The 27,426-nt window shown below is 50.6% G+C and overlaps 1 protein-coding gene across 3 annotated transcripts in view; it reads right to left on the bottom strand.

Annotated features, from left to right (window-relative positions):
* Positions 1-26,349, bottom strand: part of TP53BP2 (tumor protein p53 binding protein 2) — a 55,467-nt gene extending 29,118 nt beyond the window's left edge. The window contains exons 1-2 of one of the 3 annotated variants that reach the window (XM_059145980.1): positions 26,130-26,349; positions 3,533-3,680 (exon numbers count right to left, since the gene is read on the bottom strand). In XM_059145980.1, coding sequence (XP_059001963.1) covers positions 3,533-3,680; positions 26,130-26,156 — 175 coding nt within the window. In that variant the 5' untranslated portion in view covers positions 26,157-26,349. Of the gene's footprint in view, positions 1-3,532; positions 3,681-4,391; positions 4,606-26,129 lie in introns of those variants that run through there. The other 2 variants (XM_059145979.1, XM_059145981.1) reach the window with 2 other exon arrangements.
* Positions 26,350-27,426: the final 1,077 nt, after the last annotated feature.

The raw sequence follows: 27,426 nt of genomic DNA, 5'->3' as shown, positions 1-27,426 counted from the left end.
AAGCCCCAGAAATCCCAAGTGACCCCCCAAAAGGAAACACCCCAGCAGATACCCCCCCAACAGAGCTTCTGAGTAACCTGCCACCTCCTGACCAAACACACGCATGCTCGTGCACGCACACTGGTGCAAGCGCACACATACTCCCTCGAAACGCCGAAGGGAACCCTGCGCGCTCTGGGAGCCCCAAGGAGGCAGAGCAGGCTGCGCACGCACACACACACCTCACAGTCCTGCCTGTGCCCCGTGCCCACCACCTGCTCCACCCACAGCCATCCCTGCTGCAGGGTCACAGGCAAGGCTGGCCAGGAGCTTCAGTTACAAAGCCACTAAGTGAAAAAGACAGGAACCTGAGACCCAAGGCCTTGCTCTGAATCACAGCATCATGCAGACAGCCCACACATGAATCATGAATTCACTCCAACCAATCTAAGTCCTAACACGACCTTCCACGGAACCTTTCAAGGCCATCCTCAAATTTATCTGAAAAAGGAAAAATGGAAGAATGGCTCATTTATTTTTTTTGAAAAAGTACAACAATGAAATGAAAGCACTTGCCTTACAGACACTTAACGTACTCTTAAACTATAGTAATCAGAACCGCTTGATCCTTTCATAAACAAGACAAAAGCAACAGAATGAGGCTTCCAGAAACAGGACTGTGCACGAGATCTAACCTGGCCTGCGGGGATGTTTCACGTCAGTGAGAAAGAAACCACCGTTGGGTAAGGCATCTCAGACAATTCACTCCCTATTCAGGAAACAAGGAATTCCCTCCCTAACTCACACAAATCACAAAAGTTAATGGGGGAGGAAGGAAAATTCTTTCAAACTTAGAGCATTACGTAAGAGGAGAGTAGGTTTACAGCCTTGCGGGAAGGATCCTTTTAAATCACACAAACAGGCCTAGGATCCAGAAGAGTTTCTGTTTTTGAATGCCTACAAATCAAGAGACAAGTGCCAAGGGAAACGTGAGCAAAGACTGTGGAGAAACAATATTTTAAAAATGGAAATCCAGGGGTGCTGGGTGGGCTCAGGCAGAGGAGCATGAGACTTGAGCTCCAGGCTGACTCTGGGTGTGGAACTAACTTAAAATGTAAATAAATAAATAAATAAATATGGAAACCCTAATGGCCAACAAACAAATAAAAGAACAGGCAACCTCAGCTATCAGCTTAGCAAAAATTAAAATATTATCCTATCAACTGTTGACGAAAGATTCTTTCAGAAATAAGTGGTATGGGTGTGAGTGGCCAGCCTCTATGGAAGGCAATCCAGCACCACATGTTAAATTTTCAAGTGTGTGAACCTTTAAGCAATTCCACTTCGTGGTATGTACTCCAGAGAAAAACAGTTGCCCAGATCAAGAGGCTCCTGAAAGGAATCTCACCACAGCATTTATATAAACAAAGGCAGAGGGGTACCTGGAGGTAGGGGGCCTCAGTCAGTTCAGGGTCCAACTCTTGGTTTCACCTCAGGTCATGATCTCAGGGTTATGAGATTGAGTCTACATTAGGCTCCACATGAGCTATGGGATCTGCCTAAGAGTCTCTCTCCCCATCCTCCCCTCCCTCTCCCTGAGTACGCTCTCTCTCAAAAAAATTTTTAAAAAAAGTAAAAATCATGATATGGATTTACACATACTGGTCTGAAACACTAAGTTGCAGGATATTGACATGTATGACACTACTTACAGAAAGGGAAAAAAAAAACCAAAACAGAAAAAGAGACAACACACAGAATTACTCCTATAGTACTACAATTACAAATGTAGAGACAAGAGTATGAAAAGTTCCCTGCTACGTTGAGCAGTTACACTGAGAGCAGGGGACGGGCATGGGGGAGAGGTTTCCATTCTGTCCACATTATTTCCTCTTTTGCAAAACAAAAACAAAAACAAAACAAAACAAAAAACCCACATTCAGGTGCGGTCATTTCTTTTTCTTTCTTTCTTCTTTTTTTTTTTTAACCAAAAGAGTGAGAAGAAAGGAACTTTTCTAAACATCATCCCATAGTAAGGGTTACGGGCCTCAAGTGAGCAAGACACAGAGAGGAAAAAGAACAGGTGGAATCAGGAGTTCCCAGGAGACACCGAGCCTTTCCCAAGAGAAGGACACTGCTTCCTCGCTCCCAACAGGGGCTTTCCATCATCTCAGTAAAGGGCATAGCACGATGATCTGTGGAATGCAAGGAGGCAGCCAGAAGCGGCCAGCAGTGCATTCATTCAGTCATTCAAGAAGCACTGACAGAGCAGCGTCGGACGCCAGGCCCTCTCCCTGAGCCAGGAACACTGACGCACAACACACGCAAGCCTCTCCTCTTAGGAAGTCTACATTCTAACGCATGTGTTTGGGCTACAGGAAGTCAAGTGGCAAAAAAATAATGAACACACAAAACCTGGAGGATAAAATCAGGGTGGCTTCATGGCCACAGTAGCAGGATGCTCCAGGAGAGTCTCTGGGAGGACAGAACACTCCGGCTGAGCTGCAGGCAATAGCACCTGGAAAGCGACACAGGCAATGGGACAGGCTGGCACCAAGGGCCCTAAAGTGGGAAGGAGATTAGTTTCCTCGGGAACAGAAGGGAAGCTGCAGGCCAAGGAGAATGGTGCCCAATGACAGTGACACAAACTTCACAACCCAAGGTCAGAAATTTAGATTTTTTTCTCAGAAGAGAAAGCCACAGAGGAGTGGAAAGTTGGACTATCTCATTTTCATTTGAAAAGGATCATCTGGGTTTCTTTATGTGAATAGTCTAATCTAGTTCCTTTGTGAAGGGAAAAGAAGCAAGCAATTCAGGGAGTGAGCACAGGACCTTCCAGGATACCCAACTGTAAGAAAGCTGGCTGAAGATGACAAAGAGGCCTGGGAGGGAGGGAGTTTGGCTACAGGCAGGTATTACGAATGGTGTGGACCCAATTAACCCGGTATAACGGGTGCTGGGACCCTTGGCCCCCTGGGAGAGAAAGAAGCAGTGGGACATCACCCAGGCCGTACAGGAACAAGGCAGAAATTATGGAAAATTACTCACACGTCTACAAACTCCTGAGGGGCCAGAAAAAGACCAGGCTCTTCCATTTGAGAGCTCCAAAGAAATAGAGTGAGGGACTGATTTCAAAGCCTAAAATAATGCCTATGATTTCACCACTGCCTTTTGCCACCATGGTAACTCAACACTGAAGAGCTTTCCCTAAAAACCTACAAAAACCGGGAGAGGGCAAAGCAATCAGGACGCCTTACGTTTCTAATTCAGTTGAGTCACAGCACAGAGGAACCATACCTCAAGCATTTCCCGCGTCCAGCCCAGAAGCCCACCCTGCTGGGCCACCTGCCTGTCCTTGACCTTGTGTACTGGGTGCGGCGTCTTCACCATACTGCACAGAAGGACAAGAGCGGAAAGGCTGCCTACGTCACAGCGAAGCCAGTGAGAGAATGTCACACCCTGATGCACATGCAAGTCCCCGGCTTCCCCGCAGAGACAACACGCATGCCGCCCACAGCCACATCTACACAGCAGCACCATCCGGGTCTCATACCAGAGCCACACCACACTTCGGCCAGATGGCACTCGCTCTCGCCGGGCTCTTTGCACAGATCCACCACATCTCTGCACATCGTCTCGGGGGTCACGGGGACCTCGGTGAAGTGCTGCTCGCTGTCACTGAGGTACACGGTGAGAAACATCTGCCAACAGAGAGAGACAGCTTCTGTCAGTGTCCATACTGTGCCTTTCACTCTTCAGTCCCCTTGGGTCCCCTTCCCTAGCCCCTGTGCAGAGCGGCACAGCAGTCCGGCCCCTCAGCGAGCAGTGCCCGCAGAGCCTCCAGGATCCTTGGGGTTCAGGCAAACAAGTTCACACAAAAGACCCAACAAAGACAGGCTCTGAGGCTGTATTTGTTATTCGTCTGCCAAATACTTACATGGTTCCTCATAGGTGCCAGACCCATGCTCGAAACAGACCCTCCTACCAACACTGGGAGATTCGGGGTAGCTGCGGGTACCCTTCCTCCGCCAAAGAGGCTGGAGACCTAAGAGTGTGCTGCTCTGAGATGGTGGATCTGGGAAACAGGACACACAGCCTGGAGGGAAATCTAGCATTCATACCACGTGCTTCAACCACCTACTGAAAAAATCGTACTTATAAGGCTAAAATGTTTTAATCAAATACCTACATTACAGTCTAAGTCTTCATCAACAAGGTGTTAGCCGAGCAACGGGCTGTCAGGCTAACACTCACCCAGCCTCGCAGAGAAAATAAATCAGACAGCAGAAGATCTCCACCTCCAACCCACCTGCCACCTTTCTCCTAGTAAACACTGAGAGTAAAGAAAGCAAACTTTCACGCAGATAAACTATCCCCTGAAAATGTGAATTCCCAGTGCTGAAGAAACTGACCCAGCAAATAAACCGCAGATGGCAACCCATGAGCACCTCCTCCACGCAGGTCCGCGCGTATCTGGATAAAACACACACAGCCTGAAAGCAATCCCCCTGAGAGCACTGATCCTGCGAGAATAATTCTTCCCACGAAAGGAGAAGGCCAAGGCTTTGGTGGGTCCGCTCTGGACCAGCACACGTTCTATAACTGATTAATGGGCCACCAACATTGGGAAAAGTTGGGGGTTTAAGGCCACAAAAGAGCAGAATGAGTAGGACCCGCACTGGGCTCAGGCGGACACGGGCCACCCACAGCCTCCCCCTGAGGCTCAGCCTTCCTCGCCCACCTCCAGAAAGCAGCACGAGGCTCTTCTCTGCAAAAACGCAGGGCCTGCTTGTGGAGTGATGGACACCAGCCAAGTGGTCAGGTCGGGTGCCGCAGGAGTGCGGTCAGGTGAGAGGAGGAGCCGGCAGGGGAGAACACCGCCCCACCCCAGGGTGAGCAGGCTCAGCACCAGGCACCTTGCAGGTCCTCCTTCACCTTCCACCACGTTTCCTTAAGGTCACCGCGTCCTTCCTTTTTCCAGCCAAAGCTCTCAACTCACAGGAACCCATGCAATGCACTGAGTCACCTGGCCCATGAGAGCACGCAGCAGGGAACCCAGAAAAATTAATACAGTGAATACAGGTGAACAGCAAATAAAACATGGGAAAAAAACATACGGCTTCCCAGGATGAACTGAGCAGCTTTCAAGCTAATCCTATGCGGTCCTTCCCCTCCCGACAAACTGTATTAATAAAGACACATCGTTCCAGGCTTCAACCAGAGAAGAAACCACACAGAAAGCCTAAAGCCTTGTCAAAAATCACCTGGAAAAACATAAAAAAGATTGCCTATGCTCACAGACTTCCAGCCTGCCGGAGCTCCGACAAATCATAGGGCACATTTCATGACACTCCGGAATTGCACAGCGGCTCTCTGAGCTCCCCACCCACCCAACACTGTCTGCGAAGTTGAACACTTCAAAACCAGGAAGTGTCTGCGCTGTACACAGCAGACAAGTGTTTGTGGAACTGCAGGGATACCGAGTGCAGCCCCACGGATCCTAGTACCCCACCCCCACCCCACCCCACCCCACCCCACCTCCTGGGGGGAACATGGAGGGGGGAGGGGTACTAGGACCCGTGCGGGCTGCACAGGCAGCTCAGAAACTCACACCAACCCCAGGCGAGAGAGCCAGCACAACTCTCTCTTTACCTATGAAGAAATCGACTTGCTACTAAAATGACAGGGTTAATTCTGCTCTTTGGATCCATTCTTTACTCTTCGGGCTGTTCCTTACAGCAGGAAAATATTAGGAAATGCTCTATGTAACCCAAACTTTAACAGGGATCTGGTCTTTTACTTTCTGGAAAACAACAGCTTCGTTTACTTAAAGGTATGATTACGAATAAGAACGATGAGAGATGTGTTCTGTTTAAGGTTACCTTTCCCCACAAGCCCACAGCATTACATGAATGGCAGGTACATGAGCTGACCCATTACCACCTCCCACGTGTGAGGACTCACTCAGTGCTGACTGCAGGACCCGTGCTCACGTGCTTGGGCTGGTGGCTGGTATGTGGGTGGTGTGACATTGCTCAGGACTCCTGGGCAAGAGGTCTGGGCTCTGCCTCCAAATCTGTTAATTATTAGCTAGACCTCCTTGGGGAAACCACGTCACCTCTCGGAGCCTCAGTTCCCATCTTCAAAGTTAAGAGTCTTGTGCTCCCAGCACTGCCACCAACTTCGGGGGTCAGCGTCAAAGTGCACCTTCCTACAACAGCCGGCACGCTACAGCCAGCAATTGGGCCAGAGCAAGGGCCTGAACAAAGGCTGTGAGGAAGGATGGGTTTCGTAGGAAAGAGGGGCCTGGTGACAAAATGGGGAAGAGAGCAGCGCTGTGAGCGGCGCAACTCGGGAGACAGTAAACTCGGGAGGAAAGGAGGCTGCTCTGCTTTGTGGCTGCGTCAGGCAGGGAGACGGGGAGGGAGGGGGCGCTGGTCTGGCTTAGAGGACTCGTGACATGCCCGAGCCAACACCTGCCACCACTGCCTCCCCAGGCCTCCTCTCCTAATCCCCTCCATCTCAGCCATCCTGCCCACCAAGCCTGTACACCTGCCCTGCTCTGTCTGCAGCTGGCCTGCCTGCTCCCCAGACCTGGAGGTCTGCACCGCCGTCCCAGCGAGGGTCTCCCCACTATCGCTGCCTAGATCCCGACACATGTGTGCACACACACGCATGCATGCCTACCTCCCTGCTTTGGGCTCTCTTTGGCACGGTCCCTCAGGTACCACACTTCGTATTCGGTTAATTTGGCTTTACCCTCCATCGGCCCTTCTGGAATATCCGCAGTACAAAAGCTGGAGGTCTGTCTCTTTAGCACCACATCCTCGGCCCCGCGGACCACTCAGCCCAGCACACGGCACGCACATGGTAGGTGCTTGTTTGCAGACAAGCGGGTCCTGCATGTTACAGACTCCCCTCGGACTTGCTCTCACCCCGAGTCCGCCTCCATCTGTGCAGAGGTGCAGCAGAGCACACAGCTGCCACCGGCCACTCCGATGGAACAGAGCTAGTGTCCTCTTGGTCCTCCCGCTGGCCCTAGCCAGCCATCGTCCTGCTTCCACACTTTCCCTTCATCTGGTACTGACAGGCCAGTGGCTCTACAGACTCGGTCCCATTGTGCAGGTTACCTTTACTGAACAGCTAACACAGCACACGGCCCAAAATTCAAAACAGGGGGAGCCGTGTGGAGAGGGGACATGGGTGCCACAGGCTTCTGCACAGGGCAAGGAGGGGAAGGCGGGCAGAGTACATCTGCAGGGGCAGCAAGGGGAAAGGATTATAGGGGTGTCAGGTCACTGCTCCTCAAACTGGGGTGCAGACGGCTGGGCTCCATCCTCAGTCTCTGACTGAGTGGATCCGGGAAGAGGGCCAAGATGCTCCATTTCTAAAAAGTTCCCATCGAAGAGCCCACTGGAGGCAAATGGTCAAGAGACAGAGACACTGGTGACTGCCAGGGAGCTGGGGGAGTGACTGCTAACAGCTACAGGGTTTCATCTGGGGCAATGAAAATGCTGGAGTGAGTGTGAGGGTTGCACAACCTTGTGGAAAGTCTAAAAACCACTGAACTGCATACTTCAGAATGCTCTTTTAAAAAAAGAGGTCCTTGGAGGATTCCAAGCAGGGTAGCGAAGTGATGTCATCTACAACACTGTGGCCGCTGTGGGAGCAGATCCAGGGGACGACGCACATGCCATCTGAGAGGACATGCAGCGCCCGAGCTGTAGGGTGATGGCAGACACGGGGAAACGGCTGGATATGGATCTTTTACGAAGGCAGAGCCAGAGACATGCTTAAGGACAGCAGGCAGATATGAAAGGCAGGGAGAGACTGGTATGAACCTGATATGCTGTCTGGGTGCCCCCCCCCACCCCACTCCCCACCCCCCACCCTCTGGTAAGTGACACAGGGAGGTGAGGAGGGGGCTGGCCGGGGGAGCCTCCAGGGCAAATCGGAGGCATCCACCAGCCACCAGAAGGGATACGTTACACCAGGCAACCACAGAGGTGCCTCCCCCACCCACGCCACTGCTGGGTGGACGCCACTACCGCTGCTGGCCACAGTATTTATAACTGCTACTTCTCCCTCCTAGAAAAATATGAGTAAAACAAAGCAAAGGCATCCCAACTTTGAAATACACTTCTAAACCCATTTCAACCACTTTTATTTTTTTAAGATTTTATTTATTTATTTGACAGAGAGAGATCATAAGTAGGCAGAGAGGCAGGCCGGGGTGGGAGGAGCAGGCTACCCCCTGAGCAGAGAGCCCGATGTGGGGCTCGATCCCAGGACCCTGAGATGACCTGAACTGAAGGCAGAGGTTTTAACCCGCTGGGCCACCCAGGGGCCCTGATTTCATCCACTTTTAAATGTATTCATAAGTATGTCCCCAAGTTATGAAAGTTAAATATTATTTACATTAATATATCACTTATAATTTAAAATCTTTTAAGTTATAATCTGGCCACAATTATGGGCTTTAATGTGATAATTTATACCTATTTAAAATTTTATAGAAGAAGTGAATCAGGGAGTTTCTTAATAAATATCACTTCTCTTCTTCTTACTTGAAAGAGTAGCAAAAAAACAAAAACAAAAGAGAATCAAAAGAGAGGGCCAGCTAAACTAATCATCCTATTAACCTGAGAAAAAGCAGGTACATACATTCCTCACGTAGCCACCTTCCTTTTATCTCTGTTCAGAAATCTGCTATGCTCTGAAAGGATAAAGAAAGTCTTAAAAAATGTAATTTAAGGGGCACCTGGGTGGCTCAGTGGGTTAAAGCCTCTGCCTTCGGCTCAGGTCATGATCCTAGGGTCCTGGGATCGAGTCCCGCATCGGGCTTTCTGCTCACCAGGGAGCCTGCTTCCCTTCCTCTCTCTCTGCCTGCCTCTCTGCCTACTTGTGATCTCTGTCAAATAAATAAATAAAAATCTTTAAAAAAAAAATGTAATTTAAGGGGCGCCTGGGTGGCTCAGTGGGTTAAAGCCTCTGCCTTCAGCTCAGGTCATGATCTCAGGGTCTGGGGATTGAGCCCCGCATCGGGCTCACTGCTCGGCAGGGGGCCTGCTTCCTCCTCCTTCTCTGCCTGTTTGTGATCTATGTCTGTCAAATAAATAAATAAAATCTTTTTAAAAATGTAATTTAATTCCCTAAAAAGTTAAAATAAAAACAAGCTGAAGCTGTTTTTGCTTTGCTTTATTTTGTTCTGTTTAAAGTTTTATTAGCATGTTGAAAAAATTTTTTTAAAAAGAGATTTTAGCGGACTCTACCAACTAAGCCCGGCAGAGAACAATTTTAGCCTATAATTCACGAATTTTTTTAAGATATAAAATAAAACTGTTAAATCTTGGGAATTTCCATCATCTGCTACCAAAACATCATAGAAGGAAAAAGCACACATTTTTGAAAATAGTGTTGGTTACCCACTGTTTAGTTACAGGGCTGTTCACCACATCCTTTTCCACAAATGGGAAGATGGCACACACACACACAGGCAGGCAGGCAATTCACACACAGAAAAAAGCCTGGAATTGTATACACCAAGTTAACAGTAGTGATGCCAGGGTGAGAAGATTATGAAGGGACTTTCTGGGAGCTCAGCCATGCTTAAGTTTTCTAGAATGATTATGTACCACACACACAAGAAAACTGATATTTTAAGGAGCCGATGATGAAATCAGTAAGATGAACACAGGTCGCCACCGCCTCCCGGGGCCTTGTTGTGACACATACTGGAAGCATGTGCCCCATCGTGCTTTTCTGGGGCACAAGTGCTGCCTCAACTTTAGTCAGGGGCCACAAGAAACAAGTAGTCCAGAAACAGATCTTGGAAATCCAACACATTAGAACAGAACAGTGTTTGGCAATCAAAAGGGCTGCAGTGCGGAGACACTATGACATGGATGAACCTTGACAGCATTGTACTGAGTGACAAAAGCCTGACACACATAGGACGCGTCCCAAGGATTCAAGGGCATGGAGACAAAACGCCCATGAGCAGCTGCTAGGAGCTGGGGCTGGGGCGTGGGGTAACTGCTCAAGAGTTCGGGGTTTCCATCTGGGGTGATGGAAACCTTCTGGAATTGGTGGTGATGGTTACATAACCCCATGAAGTACTAAAACCACTGCATCACACACTGCACAGGGTGAATTTCATGGAGCGTGAACTGTATCACTATTTAAAGGGCCTACTGCATGCTTTGTATAAGATACAAAAGCTCTCTTTTTTTCTTTTAAAGATTTTATTTTATTAATTTATTTGACAGAGAGTGAGAGAGCACAAGCCCGGAGACAGAGGGAGAGGGAGAAGCAGGCTCCCCGCTGAGCAGGGAGCCCAATGGGGGACGCGATCCCAGGACTCTGAGATCATGACCAGAGCCCAAGGCAGATGCTTAACTAACTGAGCCACTCAGGCGCCCCAGTTAAAAATCTCTTAAGGGAGATGAAATGTGCTTATGGAAAAATGAGATAATTTACTAAATAAAGTAAAGGAATGAGACTGAAGGTAAAATGGAAATTCAGGGGTGCCTGGGTGGCTCAGTAGCTTAAGCCTCTGCCTTCGGCTCAGGTCATGATCTCAGGGTCCTGGGATCAAGCCCCATCGGGCTCTCTGCTCAGTGGGGAGCCTGCTTCTCCCTCTGTCTCTCTGCCTGCCCCTCTGCCTACTTGTGATCTCTGTCAAATAAATAAAATATTAAAAAAAAAAAAAAAAAAACAGAAATTCAGGGTGCCTGGATGGCTCAGTGGGTTAAGCCGCTGCCTTCGGCTCAGGTCATGATCTCAGGGTCCTGGGATCGAGTCCCACATCGGGCTCTCTGCTCAGCAGGGAGCCTGCTTCCCTCTCTCTCTCTGCCTGCCTCTCCATCTACTTGTGATTTCTCTCTGTCAAATAAATAAATAAAATCTTTAAAAAAAAAAAAATTCAGAAATGAAAAAAACGAACATGATCAGAGACAGGCTGAGGTTTCAGCCCGGAGGCACAAATTAATGGAAAGCATAATAAAACAATAAAATAAAAGTAACCTTACTTCCAAATACATCATCTTTTCCTGGCATGTGTATTTTAAAATACCATATTCCCAAGAATGCAGAGACGACTTCATCAGCACCCTGGCCCAAAGGGAAGCACCCAAAAATGGGGCTACCAAGGAGGCTGTCATGAGAGTCGTGCCTGTTCTCATGGATTCAAGCTCCGGCTATTTCCTGAGAACCTCGGAGGTGAATTATTGTCACCAGGAAGAACGCAGCAACCATCAGGCCGAAGCCGCACGGCAGCCCTCATAGCCAGGACCAGGAACTGTGGAGGCACCTGAAAACGCATGCCATGGTGACAGGGTGACAGAGCAACGGAGTGACAGACCAGATGGCTCTTCTTCCCTTGGTACAGGTGAACACCCGCAACCCCTCCCAGGACCAGAGACATGCTAACTTCCTGCCAACTTGTAAACCAGGAACTTCATTTTTTTATAGCATGAGCCACAAAGAGAAGAGATTCCTTAAAACACGATCAACTCTAAAGTACCCTTCAGAGCAGAGAAGTAACAGGCGGCTCACAGGAGATAAAACACCGCAAAACCCACGAGGAAGTGATTGTTTTAACTAAACTGAAACGAGGCACCACTTACAGCTCTTATATCAGCAATTTGATTAAAAGATCCAACAGAGATGAGACTGTAGGACACTGACTCATTCGGACACGACTGCACCACATAAACTGTAAAAATCCATTTGGAAAGTAAAACGGGTTGTGTCAAAAGCCACAGAATTAGGTCTACCTCATGACCTTACTTGTAGGGATTTATCCCAGAGAAATAGCTGAAAGGAAGAAACATTCTATATGCCACAAGATTTTCCCTACAGGCTTAGATCTCCAAAGAGTAACATGGAAAACAAAATATCTGGCAACATGGCAAAGTTGGAAAACCTCCACTGGAAGGGTTAGAACCCAGCCGCCAACTCCCACAAATAATCTGATGTTGGGCAAGTGATGAGAGCAAGCCACGAAACAGCATCATGTGACATCGTAGATCAGAACCACCTATTTTTTTTTAAGATTTTATTTATTTATTTGACAGACAGAGATCACAAGTAGGCAGAGAGACAGGCCTAGAGAGACAGGCTCGCCACGGAGCAGAGAGCCCAATGCAGGGCTCGAACCCAGGACCCTGAGACCATGACCTGAGCCGAAGGCAGAGGCTTTAACCCACTGAGCCACCCAGGCGCCCCGATCAGAACCATCTAAAACCACAAACAGGAAAACTGGCTTGGAAAGAACATACGGGAGAGCGGGTACAGACGTCACTTTAAAACGTTCTCGATGTTAACATACTTTCAGGATAATCTCAATTTCAAAGTACACTGACTACAGACCATGATCAAAGAATGTGGAAATACTCTACTGAACGTGGCAGCCAGGACAAGGACTTCTGTCTGCTTCTTAAGCTGCTCGATGGGGGAAAAAAGGCTCGGAGAAGACAACATTCTGTCAGGGCCCGGCTCCCCACCCCAATCACCAGTGAGTCATGACATGCCCAAGTCACGGCCCTTTCAGAATCCCCAAGTCACAGACAACCTTCATTTAAAAACAATGGGTCACAGATTTATTTTTAAGAGCTCTGTTTTAGGGGTGCCTGGGTGGCTCAGTGGGTTAAGCCTCTGCTTTTGGCTTAGGTCATGATCTCAGGGTCCTGGGATTGGGCTCTCTGCTCAGCAGGGAGCCTGCTTTCCCCCTCTCTCTTGCCTGCCTCTCTGCCTACTTGTGATCTGTCTGTCAAATAAATAAATAAAATCTTTAAAAAAAAGAGAGAGAGAGAGCTCCGTTTTGGAGGACATGTATTCAGTGTGACTATGATGTTATGGTCTTAACACAAGAGTGACTCATCTTCACGGAGGCATTATCTCAGATTAAAAGTGGGAAGAGTCTTCCAGGAGGAAATACAAAAAAAAAAAAAAAAAAAAAAAAATCCCACAAAAACTGGTTAGGGCATTTATGAGAAATTTACTTTGTATCAGAGGCTACAGTTTATTCCTTTGATCTACAAAACCATGTAAAGCTCCACAGAAAGGAAAAAGAACCGAGAGTCTAAGATCTCCTCGTCATAGAAAGGAAACAAGGCTTTGTGATAGCAGCTTCAGGGTTCTGACTCAGAAAACCTTCAATCGCTCAGGTTTACCGAGGAGAGAAAAGAACACAAGAGGGGAAAACATGTCCCTTAGAGGAAAAGGAACAATCTGTGAGAAGGGTGACACAAATCCTCCCCAAACCTTAAAACTCTCAGGAACTCGGTGTCGGGAAGAAGCAACAAGACCGAGACAGGGGGGTGAGACCAGGGAGGAGTCTGCATGGTTTGGGGTTCAGCACTCGCCAGTGCGGGGAGATATGCAAGCCAACACCTCCTTTTTTCCTGGGCTTCACCCCACCCACCCAGAGCAACCCCTCCTTCAACACGATCCCAGTGAACAGGAAAAGAAGGAACAAACAAGGAACATCAGCCAAAGCTTCGTTGCACTGCTCAGGGGCACACAGCCCTTTGACCCAGCCGCGGCTGCCGGCTGCCGAGTGCAGAAGGGCTAGAAACGACCAAAGGGTTAGAAACGACAAGCCAGTCATCCCCACCTCCTGGGATCTTCCGCCAAGCCTCCTCACAGGTGGGCCTCTCCATGGGCCAGTGCTCTCCCCGGCTCCCTCCCCAGCCTGCATGCCCTTCCCCGCTCCCCAGTGTACCCATGGGTAGCCACAGGGGTCTCAGGGGAACCTGGGGGGGAGGGGGCACACACCTCCCAGTGCTGCATCCTGGCCCTCAGAGACCAGCCAGGGCCTCGTGTCAGCTGTCAGGGCACCCTGGCTTCCCAGCCACGAGGACTCTGGCCTGGAGTTTCCTTTCAAGGCCACAGGAGACCGTGAGTCACGCCTACCAGCGCTCTGGTCAGATTCTGCGACATTTAAACCCACCCAGACGCTAAGTGCGCTGCTTTTTATTACAGCACTGTTTACAATCAGTCCATCAGTTTCCATCGGCCACATCTGAGTTAAAGCAAAAGCATAAAAATCATCACCAATGGATTTTTTTTTTACTCTTTTGGTCAGGACAGCAAGTTAGTGGAAGTTGGAAATCAACACCCCAGAAGTGTCAACAGCGAGCTGGACAACACTGAAGAGGGAGTCCCCCAGGCACCCAGTGTCATGCAGAGAACATGGTTATCCTCCAAGACCACCTCCATTCCAGAAAAAAAATTATATAGCAAATACAAAGTGGTGACTTGGAGAGAAAAATCCTCTATGGAAAAATCGTGTTGTCTCAGAAAGCTGCCCGCTGCTCTCAGATGTCTGATCACATCCACACTAGGTGCCCGTGAGCCGACAGCACGGTCACCTCTGGGCCTCAGAGGACTGGTGTCCTCCTGACATCTGTCCCTCGGGAGAAGCTCCTGGCTCTGTCCCCTCCCAGCCCCAACTGCTTGTTGACCTAGATGCGTGTCCCACCTGCACCCATTAGGATTTCCTAAGCACCTACTAGGCCAGCCAGGTGCGGCCCAGAAAGGCAAGGGAGGAAACTAAGACATGGGGTGGTTCCCAGAGACACATCTGGACAGAGGCTGAAGGAGCCACCTGGAAACTCTGGGGGAATACGCCCCACATGAAGGCCACACATGGGAACGACCAGAAAGGGGCAGTATCCCAGGAACGGAGGCAGGCACAAATAAGGGCCGGTTGACCAGGGCCCCGCAGGTGAAAAGCAAGCAGGCTTTCCAGTTTCTAGTACAGCAGAGCTCACTAGAGGGCGGGTCTCAGAATCTGGTTGCCAGACCAGTGGCATCAGCATTATTGATAGGGGACCTGTCAAAGCAGAACTGTTGCTGCAACTGTCTCAGTTGCAGCAACCCCCCCTGGCAGAACTCCTGAATAGGAAGCCCTTGGGGTGGGCCCGCCACCCCACTACCCCACTAGTGAGAAGCGCGAGCTTTGTTATGTGCAAGGGTGGGAGGACCCTGCTGTCAATACTGTCCAGGTGACCAAGGCGCATGATGACCCGCCCTGCACACCTTAACTGTCACCGCACCAGGAGGCACCCCAGAAACAGAAACCGTGTGGGAACACCACACACTCGCTGGCACTCGCATTTATCTTTGCATAATTCAACTTTCAGGGAACTTCATTTACATCATGTGTTGCACAATCATGACCTCAAATCACCAAATAAGAAACCTAAAAACGCACACTTTTCCTCACTCATCTCCCTGGTTTAGCTCACCTGTTGCCTACACCCTGTCCCTTAGTGTCCACATCATCCCCATGCTTCTAGAATGATTCAGAGACCCTCCAGCTGCCTCCAACCCCTCCTACATGTAGGAGGGTCTCCAGCCACAAGGAAACTTTCTCTTGGCTTCTCTAAACCCACCCCCCTACCCCCTCCCACCCCCGACACACACAGTTGTTTACAGCCCTGTCTCATCTGCCTCGCTGTGTATAAATTCCTTGAGGACAGAGGTGTTGACCCTGAAAGGCTTCCTCCACCCCACAGGCTCTCAGACTTCACACACACAGCAAGTTGACAGCACTTGCCCCAAGAGGTGACAGGCGGGGACAGCTGCAGGGCCCGGGGGTCCAAGCTCCGTGGCCCAGGACAGTCAGCAAGAACAAGAGCAGGGGCAAGAGCAGGGGCTGAAGCTAATGTGCCGTGAAACTTCGAAGGGAGCCTTCCCAAACCAGACCGGGCTCAAAACGGGAAACAAGGCATTCTGCTCAGAGTAACTGAAGAAATCTGTTCTCTCCTGTTCAACCACGCCCCTAAGCCCAACTTGGATCTCAAATTCCAATCACACGCAGCAGAGCAACTCCCGTTAGGCCATCTGCTTTCAGTATCTGCCGTAAACAAACACAGAGAGCAAAAAGGTAAGTAGGTCAGTGCCAGCCCGAACCCCGCTCTCCGATCTTACTTCCTCCGCACTGAGCATGGCTGCTTCATGGGTGCAAGAACCGCTGCACGGAAAGGCACTTTTTCATCCTACGTCTTGCTTTCCTCCACTAAACACATTATGTCTCAGACCCGCCCATGAGGCCATGAGATCAACCAATCCACTGCCCCCAGGTCTCCCCCTTCTGCCTTTGCATTTTGTAATCAAAGTGTTCCTCCATTCTCAAAGAGTCTAGTTCTGGGAACTCTCTAAGAAAGCCCAAAAGCCAATCATGGACATAACTATAGGTGGGCGAGAACTACCCTCACCAAAGACACTCGAAAGAAAGAACACTCAGGGGCACCTGGGTGACTCAGTCGGTTGAGCAGACGTCTGCCCTCAGTTCACGTCATGATCCCAAGGTCTTAGGATCAAGTCCCACATGGGGTTCCCTGCTCAGCGGGGAGTCTGCTTCTACCTCTGCCCCTGCTTATGTTCTCACTCTCTCTCTCTCAAATAAATAAATATAATTTTTAAAAAAAAATGAAGACCATTCATGCACTCCAGCAATATCAGGTCCCCACTAAGTGTCAAACAGTGTGCCAAGCCTCCCAGAGCTGGAGGGGCACCGCGGGGTGGCAAACAGACGGGCCACACATGGGAGCCACCTCGGGTAGGCACACACAAGGTCCGGGGAAAGCAGGAAGCAACCATTCCCTTTCAAGGAGCGCCATGGAACTGGAAACTGAAGGCTGAGTGAGACAAGCAGGAAGAGGAACATCCAGACCGGAAAACCTCATCCCGGGCAGAGGCCAGCAGCGCACGAACACAACGTCACTGCGGTCCCAGAGCTGGTACAGCCGGAGGGCAGGAGCAAGACTGGACAAATACACAGGGACCAGTCAGTGCTCAACCCGTGGGGCACAGACGTGCTGCAGAAACTGTCAGTGTGCACACTTGGCGTCACCCTCCCCCCTCACACACACACACAGTTACCGCGAGGTCAGAGGGCACAGGGCATGTCATGAACAGAAGCATGGAATAGAGGACAACCTGCCGTGAGCAGAAGGAACGCAGACGTCCGACCCCACCAGCAGTCCTCACACAGATCCCCTGGGGGGCACCAACAAGGCAGGAAGCGCATCTTCTGGAACAGGTACACAATTCCAACAGCAGGCCAGAGAGTGGTGGCACAAGCAGATGCTGACTTGTTGGGTGTTTTGTGTCTTTCTATCACTTGCACTGAGAGGCTCAGTATTTGGATGGTGAGGCTCGGAAAAACATGAGCAGGTACTCTTTAGAGTTGAGGCAGCTCTAACCCTTATCTCCCAGATGGCTGGCTACTATGTATTTGTCAATAAAAGGAAGATATCTCTGATTTTAAAAAAACAATCGGTAAAGGGACTTAGAGGTGAGCCTGTCAGAAGCTGCCAAGGCCATAGAGTCATGGGGTCAAAAGGACAGTTGTTGTCCAACATTTTTAAGGTTAGGGCTTCCTTCAGAAACTGGACTTGCCCAACTTGGTTTTAAAGAACCACAGTAACTGTGTGCTCCTCTCGAGCTCTTCAGAGCTCTAGGATTCTAGACAAAGTCTGGTTTCTCTCTAGACCCACAGGAAGGAGCCTGTGCAAGGGTGGCAGTCCTCCCTGCTCCTGCCTGGTCTTACTCCCCACCCTGGGGAGGCACTGCTGCTTCTCTCACCCCAGGCCTTCCCCAGGGCACAAGCGCAGAGCACTGAAGCAGGTGACACACATGTCCATGGAGTTAGTGGAAATCAGTGAAGGGAAACCCCACCAGAGTGGATTCTGGATGCAGATGGGGAGGAGGAGCCGCACCACTCAAGGTAATCATGGACCCACCAGAAGAACCCTCCCCAGAGAAGGATCCCAAATTCCAGGACCCCATAGGGAAAGGCTGGCACCACATCTCCTACAAGAAGTGAGCTCCCCAGGAGTGCGGTCGGGGATAAACCACCATCACCCCAAACTCCAATGTTTTTCCAGTGGACTTTGCTTCAGAACCCTCCCAACTTCCTCCTTCTTATCCACAAAACCACATTCCTCTCCCTCGTGTGTTGGACTTGCCTGTGGTCTTGCCATAGCTTGCGTGTTCCAAACTGCAATTCTCTGCTATTCCCAAATAAACCACTCTCAGGGGGAAAGTGACTATTTTATTTAAGGTTAACAAGCTCACAACTAGTCACACTACCAGCTGGGCCCTCGCTGTGCTAAGGTATGGCTCTTCCTCCTTTTAGAGGCTGGCTGTGGACCTTCCTCAGGGGGCCTCAAGAGGCCTTTCTTCTCCCCGAAGCCCCGGGCCGATTCCCTCGGGCACCTGCACAGCCCACCGCCCACACCAACGCAGGAGTCTTCCCTAGTCAATGAGATGTGGTCCCTTCTCCTGCTGCCACTCCCCCGGGGGACTACTGCACCCCACCTCAGTGCCACCTGAGCCCATTTCCCCTCTCAGCACCCTCTCCGCTGTCCACGAAGCACCAGCCTCCCGGGCTGCACTGTGTCCTCCAGGCCTGCGCCCCCGGCCCAGCGTCTGCCCACATGACGTACAGGACCAGCTCCTCTTGAGCACTTGGGTCCCAGCTGAACTGTCACTTCCCCGGTCCCCCAGTATAAAGCTGCCATCCCAGCGGCAGGATCCTACTGGAATCCCACTCCCCTTGTGTTTCTTTCTTATTCTCCCCGTCCTCCCCCACCACCACTACCCCCCACTCACCTCCACGGGAGGTAAGCTCCCTGGACCCGGTCTTATCCTCTCCTGTATCCGGGTTCTCAGAACAGTGCCCAGAACATGGCGGCAGGGCCCCATGTATCTGCAGAGCAGATGCTGGCCCGAACAGCCACCAAACACAACCCACAGATTAATACAGAAAGACAAAGAACAATGATCTAAGGTGATTTCATCCAAAATCAGTCTCTGGGGGGTGTCTGGGTGGCTCAGTTGGTCATTAGCATGGGGTTCCCCATTCAGCAGGAGTGTACTTCTCCTTCTGCCCCTCTCCCCAACAACCCCACCCCCAGCTCATGCTCTAGTGCGCTCTTGCGTGCTCTCTCTCTCAAATAAAATCTTTAAAAACCAAACCAAACCAAACCAAATCAGGCCCTAGTTTACACGTGACAAATTCATCTCAATAAGCTGGATCACTACTCCTCACTACAGAGCCAGCACGGTCCCTCAGCGTCCTCCCCTACTTCCCAGCAGCAGTGGCGCGCATCAGGTCACTGCTGTACCACTCCGCCCCTGGAGCCGGCTGAAGGCTGGGGACGGCACTGTCCCCACAGACGCTGTACGTCCCCCCATCCTCCGCATCTCCCAGTGCATCCATCCACTTCTGTTCCTTCTCCCTGTTTACAAACATCTTCCAGAGAATGAGGACTCCACATGTCTCCTTCAAACGGTGGCTCCTACCCCCAACCCCACCAATGCTGTGCAGGGGCTGAGATCTCCATGGAGTGTTAGAGGCACAAAGACAACACGTACTGAGGTGTTTCTGTGGCACGGGGACAAGGTGGTCACCTCCCTCTCATTCGAAACTTTCTCATCTCACCCAGTTTAGGTTTAAATGTGGAAAGATATCTATTCTCCTTTTGCAACTTCAAAAACAATTGTAATTATGTTCTGAACACTAATGTTTGAGGCTATCACTCACTAAAAGAACACCATGGCCACTGCATCCCATACAGCATATACAGAAATAGTCTAATGTAGGCACCGCCACCTACCTCAAGGAATATCTGTCACAGGCAGACCTGGTTTATATCTCATGTCTGCTGAGTAATCAGGAGCAAATTCCTAAAAACCTTTGAGCTTCAAATTCCTCATCTGTGAAATGAGGAGGAGAAGACACACTTCACAAGGTCACCAGGAAATTCAATGGGATGACTGACCTAAAGCAGGGGGTACAGTGTGGGGCACAGACAGGGTCTCAGGGGAAGCTCCTTCCCCTTCCCTGGGAGGGACGCCAGAGCACAGGGCCTCCAAGCCCCCGCTCTGCTCACAGAATCACTCATTCCACGGGGTGGGGGTGAGGGTGGGGGGTATCGGTGAGCTGTGATATCCCTCTTCCGTTATTACCACCAGCACGTACAACTGGAATTCCAGACTCCTGATTCCTGACGGTGTTCCTTTACTTTCCTCAACTTGTGTCTCAGACACTTCTATTTCAAGTGTTGAAATGTAATTGAAGTACTAAGCTAAAAATTAGTTTCTACAGAGATCACTTAAGTTTGTACTGCAGAATTAATAGTTATGTATTACTGGCCAAATGAGTATTTTCAAAGAAAATCTAGTTCTCTTACCATCCCAATAAACTATGTGGTTTGGTATAAATTTTATGCAGAAAAAACTAGAAAATGACCACAAGTTGCTGAGTCTGGACAACTACTTTTCCTACACAAGATCTATTTAGAATGTGCACTTCTTTGCTGAAATGACTTTCATTTGCTGGGACAATATGCAAAATGTTTTGGGGGCCCTGCCTCCGCGTCACCCAGTGCTCCTAAAGGGCCCTCTATGGACTACAGCTCCTCTTGGCTCTCCGCAACAGAATGTAAAACGTTAACATCTCACTCAGTACTCCAAAATAAGTATACATTTCAAACACAATCTGTCATCTGTGTTTTCTTTTCTCAATTACATCTGATTAGTGAAAAAAATGCTCTCTTCAGAACATAGCAACCATCGAAAAGCAAGTATTTCCATCCTGTTTAACTTGGTTAAGTGGCAAGAGCAGAAAAGAACACTCTGGATTCCTCAACTCTCCCACCCCACTCTCCTTATCACTTCATACTTAGTAGAGGTTGGGGAGAGGTTCACAATCCGGGACGGCATATCCCACCAACAGGCCCTCGTATGCTGTCCCCACAGAGCTGGACAGAGGCCGCACAACACAGGAGCGCCAAAAACGGCATGGAGTTAGCTTCAGACAGAGTTTTTAACCAGTGCCACAAACTATCACAGATTACCAAGAGATAAAGGTCTATAGTATTCCTTAAAAGCTTCAGGGAAAAAAAACAACAACAGGTTTTGTACTACTGTTTCTACAGTTGGGGGAGAGGGGACAGGAACTGGAGAGAAAATAGTTCTTCCTAGAAACAGTATATGAGTAAATGACCCTCCCTCCTCATGCCTTCCAGATAAATAAATTCCCTTTAAGTTAACTGTTAAAATACAAGCACCTGTAAGCTTGTGCTAATGTTCTTTAGAAAGTCTAAACCACTTCCCTGAAACAGGGAAACATACAGAAAATCTTAATGCATTTCAGCTTTTAATGAATATAGAAGTCACAAGGCAACAAATCTCACTACAGCATACAAAATGTGAGGTATTTGCCACATTTTTTTTTTAAAGAGATGATTTAACAGCCTTTGAGAATTACAATTCTATAAAGCTAAAGAACTTACCTTAAACTTTATCCTAGAGTCAAACCAAGCTAAGTTGCTACATTACTACTCAACAAGGAGAAATTCTTTCACCTTGTGGTATAATCCTATGAATACAAAGTTCTAAAGCTGTAACCCAAAAGCTTTTTAATTTCAACACATAATTTCAGTTTGAAAGATATATGCAAATAAGACCACCCTTTCACAGGAAAATAATACAAGTATTTAAGCAGAAGTCCTGCCTCTGGTCTGTAAGTTGCACAAGGTGGTTTCCTCTAGAAACACAGATCCTACCAACCAGCCCTCAGACTGCCAAAGAAGATGCGGCGAGAACCCAATTTTTTTGTCCTAGACTCCCCTAACTAGAAGCTCACCCAATTGGGTATTATCTTACAGCATCACAGAATAACTAGAAATAATTAGGACACTCTGCAGCCCTAGAAAATGCCACAAACTTAAAACTTAAATCATGCTCAGGTCAACTGAGCTTTTGAAAATGATCTGTCCTTTTCTTAGAGTCATGATCTGTATCAGGGCCACACGATGAGACTCGATCAAAGAGAACACTAAACTAAGGCCCTGGGAAACTCATTTCCCAAGTCATTAAGGTTAAACAGGACATCATGATTTCATTTGAAAGTATTAATGCAGGGGCACCTGGGGGGGCTCAGCCGGTGTGACGCGTCTGTCTGCTTTGGGCTCAGGTCGTGCTAGGGGGTCCTGGGACCTGCCTCTCCCTCTGCCTCTTCCCCCACCCCCACTTGTGCTTTCTTGCCTTCTCTCTCCCTCTCTGTCCAATAAATTAATTAAAAAAATTTTTAGTTAAGTGCGAATGTAAACAGGAAGCTGCAAATATGTGATTGCAACGTAAAGTTACTCTTTGGGCTACTTTGCCAAACTGCCCGCCATGTCAGTGCTGTGGCCACTAGGCCCATGTGGCTACTTAGATATAATTCACACTAAATAATTGTTTGAAGACCAGTTGTTCATCCCACCAGCCATATCTCAAATGCTGTACCTGCAGGTAGCTGGTGGCCACCACAGGGGAAGGCTGGTGGCCACCACAGGGGACAAGACGGACACAGCACAGTTCTGTAACAGCCAGAAATGTGTGTAACACATAGTATCTACCATAGAGACAGGCAAATTCAAGTCCTCCAACCTTCCGTGGGGCACGACACAATACCTCGTGATTTTATGGACAGTTTTGTTTGTTTTTATCCACCATTTCGATAGCAGGCACAAACAGGAATTTTTGTAAAGCTACATCTAAAAGAAGCAGTGAACAATGCTTTGAGAGTTGGCTAACTCATAAAGACATTTTTGAATACAGGCTCTGCTTACATACAATGGCTTTGCAAAATAAAAGTAATGAAAAAACATAGCTGGTATCATTTGAATAGTTGAGAAATTTTGTTTGCAATAATTATCTCCCTCTATCTGATAATCAAATAGAGTGAGGAAGGCTCAACTAAAGAGCCATACTCAGCCTGCAAACGATGCTTTCTGCAATGAGGAAAATACGGTGTCAAGTAGGAGAAGTTAATCAGTTTCTTCTTACCAAGTGGTAGAAATATCAGAGAATCAGAGATGCTTTGGTGGGTATCTGAAAATGGGTGTTAATTATCACTCCCGTTCCGCCGCACCCTATCATTACCTCTGCCCTGATACTCAGCTGTTTGCCTACTTATTTTTAGTTAGCCTACTAAAATGCACCTTCCCCCTATGGTTTTGGGTCCAATTATCACTTCATGTCCCACATGAAAATCACTTACTTCTCTACCATTTGGTGAGAAAATACACAGACACCATTTATTTGCACATTTTTAATATAATGCTGTCTAAACAGCAAGCTGTTATCTTTAGAATGCCTAGAAGAGCAAATCAAGGAATGTGCTTAGTGCCAGAGAACCACACAAGCAAAAATGGTTAAAATGGAAACTTTTGTTATGTACATTTAACCACTACAACGAGAAAAAAAAAAGCACAAGACAACTATCTACATGCTGAGACAATCCATTTTTTCAGAGGAAGCACACAGCTTTTACCAATAAATTGGTTAGAATTTTTCAAAGTAAGAAAATATGAAACTTCCCTCAACGTTAAAATTAAAATCCAAGTATACTGAGGTGCCTAGGTGGCTCAGTGGGTCAAAGCCTCTGCCTTCAGCTCAGGTCATGATCCCAGGGTCCTGGGATCGAGCCCCACATCAGGCTCTCTGCTCTGCAGGGAGGCTGTTTCTTCCTCTCTCTCTCTCTGCCTGCCTCTCTGCCTACTTGTGATCTCTATCTGTCAAATAAATAAATAAAATCTTTAAAAAAAATCCAAGTATATTAAAAGCCAAAGATGAGAAATATATTTAAGAAAATGGGTTTATTTTCCAGTACCCAAGAAGCGACAGGATAAAGACACACCTAACACAATGGCACTAAATGAAAACTTGCCTCCCGTTTGTAGGGAGATTGCAAATCCCACATAAACTGGACACGGTACTGAGTGCTTCAAGACTAGCAACCCTAATCCTCCAACCCCCTCTAAGACCTCCGTAGGATCATAATCCCCATTTTACAGATGCTGAACCTGAGACAAATCACTTTTTAAAAGAAGATAGTTCTTGGGGCGCCTGGGTGGCTCAGTGGGTTAAAGCCTCTGCCTTCAGCTTGGGTCGTGATCCCAGGGTCCTGGGATCAAACCCCCACTGGGCTCTCTGCTCAGCCGGGAGTCTGCTTCCTCCTATCTGCCTGCCTCTCTGCCTACTTGTGATCTCCGTCTGTCAAATAAATAAATAAAATCTTTTTTAAAAAATAAAAGACGATGGTTCTGGTCACAAAGGTCGTAGCTGAAGTAGTGAGGTCCTGGCTGCTCCTGGCTTCGGCGCTGCCCCCACACTGGGAGTCTGGGCTGAGGGCGATCTGAGGAACACAGAGTCTCCAGAGCAACATAACCTTTCATAGATTCTGGTCATCTGGTATACAGCAGGGACAAGGAAAACTCTGCTAAGTTTTAAGAAAGCCCAAAGAATATCTTGACATGAAACCATCCTTAAGATATCCCATTGCAAAAACCAACACTTATCTTGCTCCTATTTTTAGGAAAATTCAGAGACAACCTGCAAAAGCCATTTCAAGAGAAATATTAAAAAGGGGGGGAGGGAAGAATTGTAAACCGAAGGGATAAATATTTCAATAGCAAACTCCTTCACCCTCTTCCATGGTCCATATTTTAATATGTGGCATTTGCATCACAAACCTGACTTTGTAACCAGGTATTAAACTAAAACAGGATGCAGAACGCTCAACACTTTCCAATTCCTTGAATCCTGGCAGGACAAAATACCCCAAACCATTGAAAATCAATGAATCCGGATAAACTAAGTTTGCCCAGACTGTGAACATTTAGGATGCCCTCCCATGACTTTGCGGGAGGGGTGAGGGTGAGGGTGGTGAACCCGGACGACGACGACTACCTGTAACTGCAAGTGAACACGATTGTCCTCGCTCCATTCTACAGATGGGGTAATGCGGTAAAAGTTGCCAGCTTCTTTGTCTCAGCACACGAAGCCATAAGGAAACAGCAAGGGCCACAAAATGACCCCTGGTCCGGGGGAGAGGCGCGAGCACAACTTCGCGGGGCGCAGGGGACACAGGCACGAGCCCCCAGCCCAGCACCCCCTCCCACTCCCACCGCGGGCGCAGAAGAAAAGCACCACTTCACTCCAGCGTCAGCCCTGGGGGGCCAGAGCGGGGGAGGGGGGGTAGCCTTCAGGAGCGGGGACTCAGAAGGTTGGTTGGGGGAGACCGGAGGTTCTAGGACTGGAGGCCAGGTTCGGAGGATTCAGCGGGTTGGGGAGTCGGGGGTCTCGTGGGGCCAGAGGCTGGGGGCCAGGAGGTCCAGGGGCTCGTAGGGGGGCGACTCGGGGGTGCCGGAGATCAGAGTCGGGGGGGTGCTGGAGGATTCGGGGGTTTCAGGGGGCCGGGTACTCCGAGGGGTGGGTGGACAAGGGGTACGGGGAAGGCCGGCGGTTCGTGGGGGTTTGGGGGGTTCAGGGGACTCATGGGGCCGGGGAGTCGAGGAGGAACAAGGGGAGACCAGGGGTTCGTGGGGGTTGGGGGGATTCAGGGATTCATGGATCCGGGGACTCGGGAGGGGGAACGGGTGGGCCAGGGGTTCGTGGAGGGCTGGGGGTTTCGGGGGATTCATGGGGCCGGGGACTCGGGGGATGGGAGTGGAGGTTCGTGGGGGGATGGGGGCTCCGTGGGTTCGCGGGGATTTTGAGGGCGGGGCAGCGGGGTGGGGGGCTAGGGAGGCTTCGCGGGATTCTGGGGCCGGGGACTCGGTGGGGGGGGGGGGGGGGGTGACGACGGGGTGTTCATGGAGGGATGGGGGCTCAATAGGACTTGGGGCATTCGCGGGGCTCGGGTAAGGGGGCCGTGGACCGAAGGCGCCGCGGGCACTCAGGTCTCCCGCGATCCGACTCTCGGGCTGCCACCGCACACCGAGAGCGAAACCCAACCAAAACTAAGGCAAGGGCAAGTTTGATGCCTGTTTCACAAAAAGTTTTTTAAAAAGACAAAGCAACCGAGACTCCGGGTCCCTGTTCTCGACGCTCAAGGAGCGCACCAAGTGAGGACCCCGGCGGAGACCGGAGTAAACTTTCGGCGGCTGCCTGCCCGCGGCTCACCCCGGCTGGGGGCCGAGGGCTGGGGGCTGCGCCGCGGGGTGAAGGGGGCCGAGGGTAGGGGCTGGGCCGGGGACCGCGGCCTGGGGACCCGGAGTCGGGCCGCGCCGCCCGCAGCCCGGCTTGGCTCCCGCGCCCGCCCGCGCCCCGCGCACTTCCGCGCCCGCCCGCACGCTTACCGGCATCATCTTGGACCCGAACCGCATGGGAGCCGCGCCCCGGGCCGAGCGGGGGGCCCGGGTCTCGGGAGCCGGGGGCGGCAGTGCAGGGCGAGGCTCCCGGAAGGCCGCCGACCTGTTGCGAGGCGGCCGCGGCGTGGGCGGTCCGCCGAGCCCTCCCCGCAGGCGGGGGCGCCACCGAGCCCCGGGCCCACCCCCAGCGGCCCCGACGCGGCTTTGTCTCCTCCGCGCCCGCGACGGCCCGCGCGCCCTCTGCGCTCCGCCCCCCGCGCGCGGCGGTGGGGGCGGGGCGGTCCGGGAGCGCGCCTGCGCGGGCGGGGCCGGGAGCGCGCCTGCGCGGGCCAGGCTGGGGTGGCTGGCCCGGCGGCCCGCTGGGCGCGGGTTCGCGGCCTCCGCCTACAGCCCTTTGCCCGTAGCCCAGGTTCCATGGGAAAACTCTTGTCTGACTCGCTTTCACTAAGTAAAGGAATACACTAAAAATGACTTCAATGGAAGAGCGTACATATTTTTGCTATAGTCAATAAACAAGCCTCCAAAACGGTTTAAAGTGTGCCGAGCAGCCTTGCAAGGAACCGCTTTTCTGCGGCTCTAGCCGGTCCGGCCCTCCGCCTGTAGGGGGGCGCGCTTCCCCAGCCCTGCGGCGGGCGCGCGCTGGGGGAGGGGCGGCGCGGCCTCGCCGCAGCCTGGGTCCGCGTGGCAGCCCTAGAGGAGGATGGGCGCTCCAGTGGGGGAACAGCTCCGGTGCGGGGCAGTCCCCGAAGGGGGGCTCCGGGGGAGAGCTGGGGGCAGCCCCCGTGGTGGGGGCTCCGGGGAAGAGCTGTGGAGCAGCCCCCGTGGTGGGGGCTCCGGGGGAGAGCTGGGGGGGCAGCCCCGTGGTGGGGACTCCGGGGGAGAGCTGGGGGGGGGGGCAGCCCCGTGGTGGGGACTCCGGGGGAGAGCTGGGGGGGGGGGGCAGCCCCGTGGTGGGGACTCCGGGGAAGAGCTGGGGGCAGCCCCCGAGTTGCGGGCGCTCCAGTGGGGGGCCCTCCCGAAGTGCCTCCTCCGCAGCGAGGCTGAGAAGTGAGGCCAGCGAGGAGAGCACCTGCCAGTGCCCAGCACCAGGACGGGCAACTCTTTTTGGGTCCGGCAACCCCTTCCCAGGTACCCCTAAACCCTGTGTTGCGCACCAACCCCCTTCATACCGGAAATAGTGAAGAGCGCCTGATTCCATTTGAATGCAAACGTCTCCAAACCTGCTGTGTGAGGTCTAGGTAGGTTGGGCGGACCGTAGTCCAGAGTTAAGCAAAGCGGCTCTGTC

The sequence above is a fragment of the Mustela lutreola genome, chromosome 14 (genome assembly GCF_030435805.1).
Source record: "Mustela lutreola isolate mMusLut2 chromosome 14, mMusLut2.pri, whole genome shotgun sequence".
NCBI classification, from domain to species: Eukaryota; Metazoa; Chordata; class Mammalia; order Carnivora; family Mustelidae; genus Mustela; species Mustela lutreola.
This window is presented reverse-complemented; position numbering and strand designations above follow the sequence as displayed.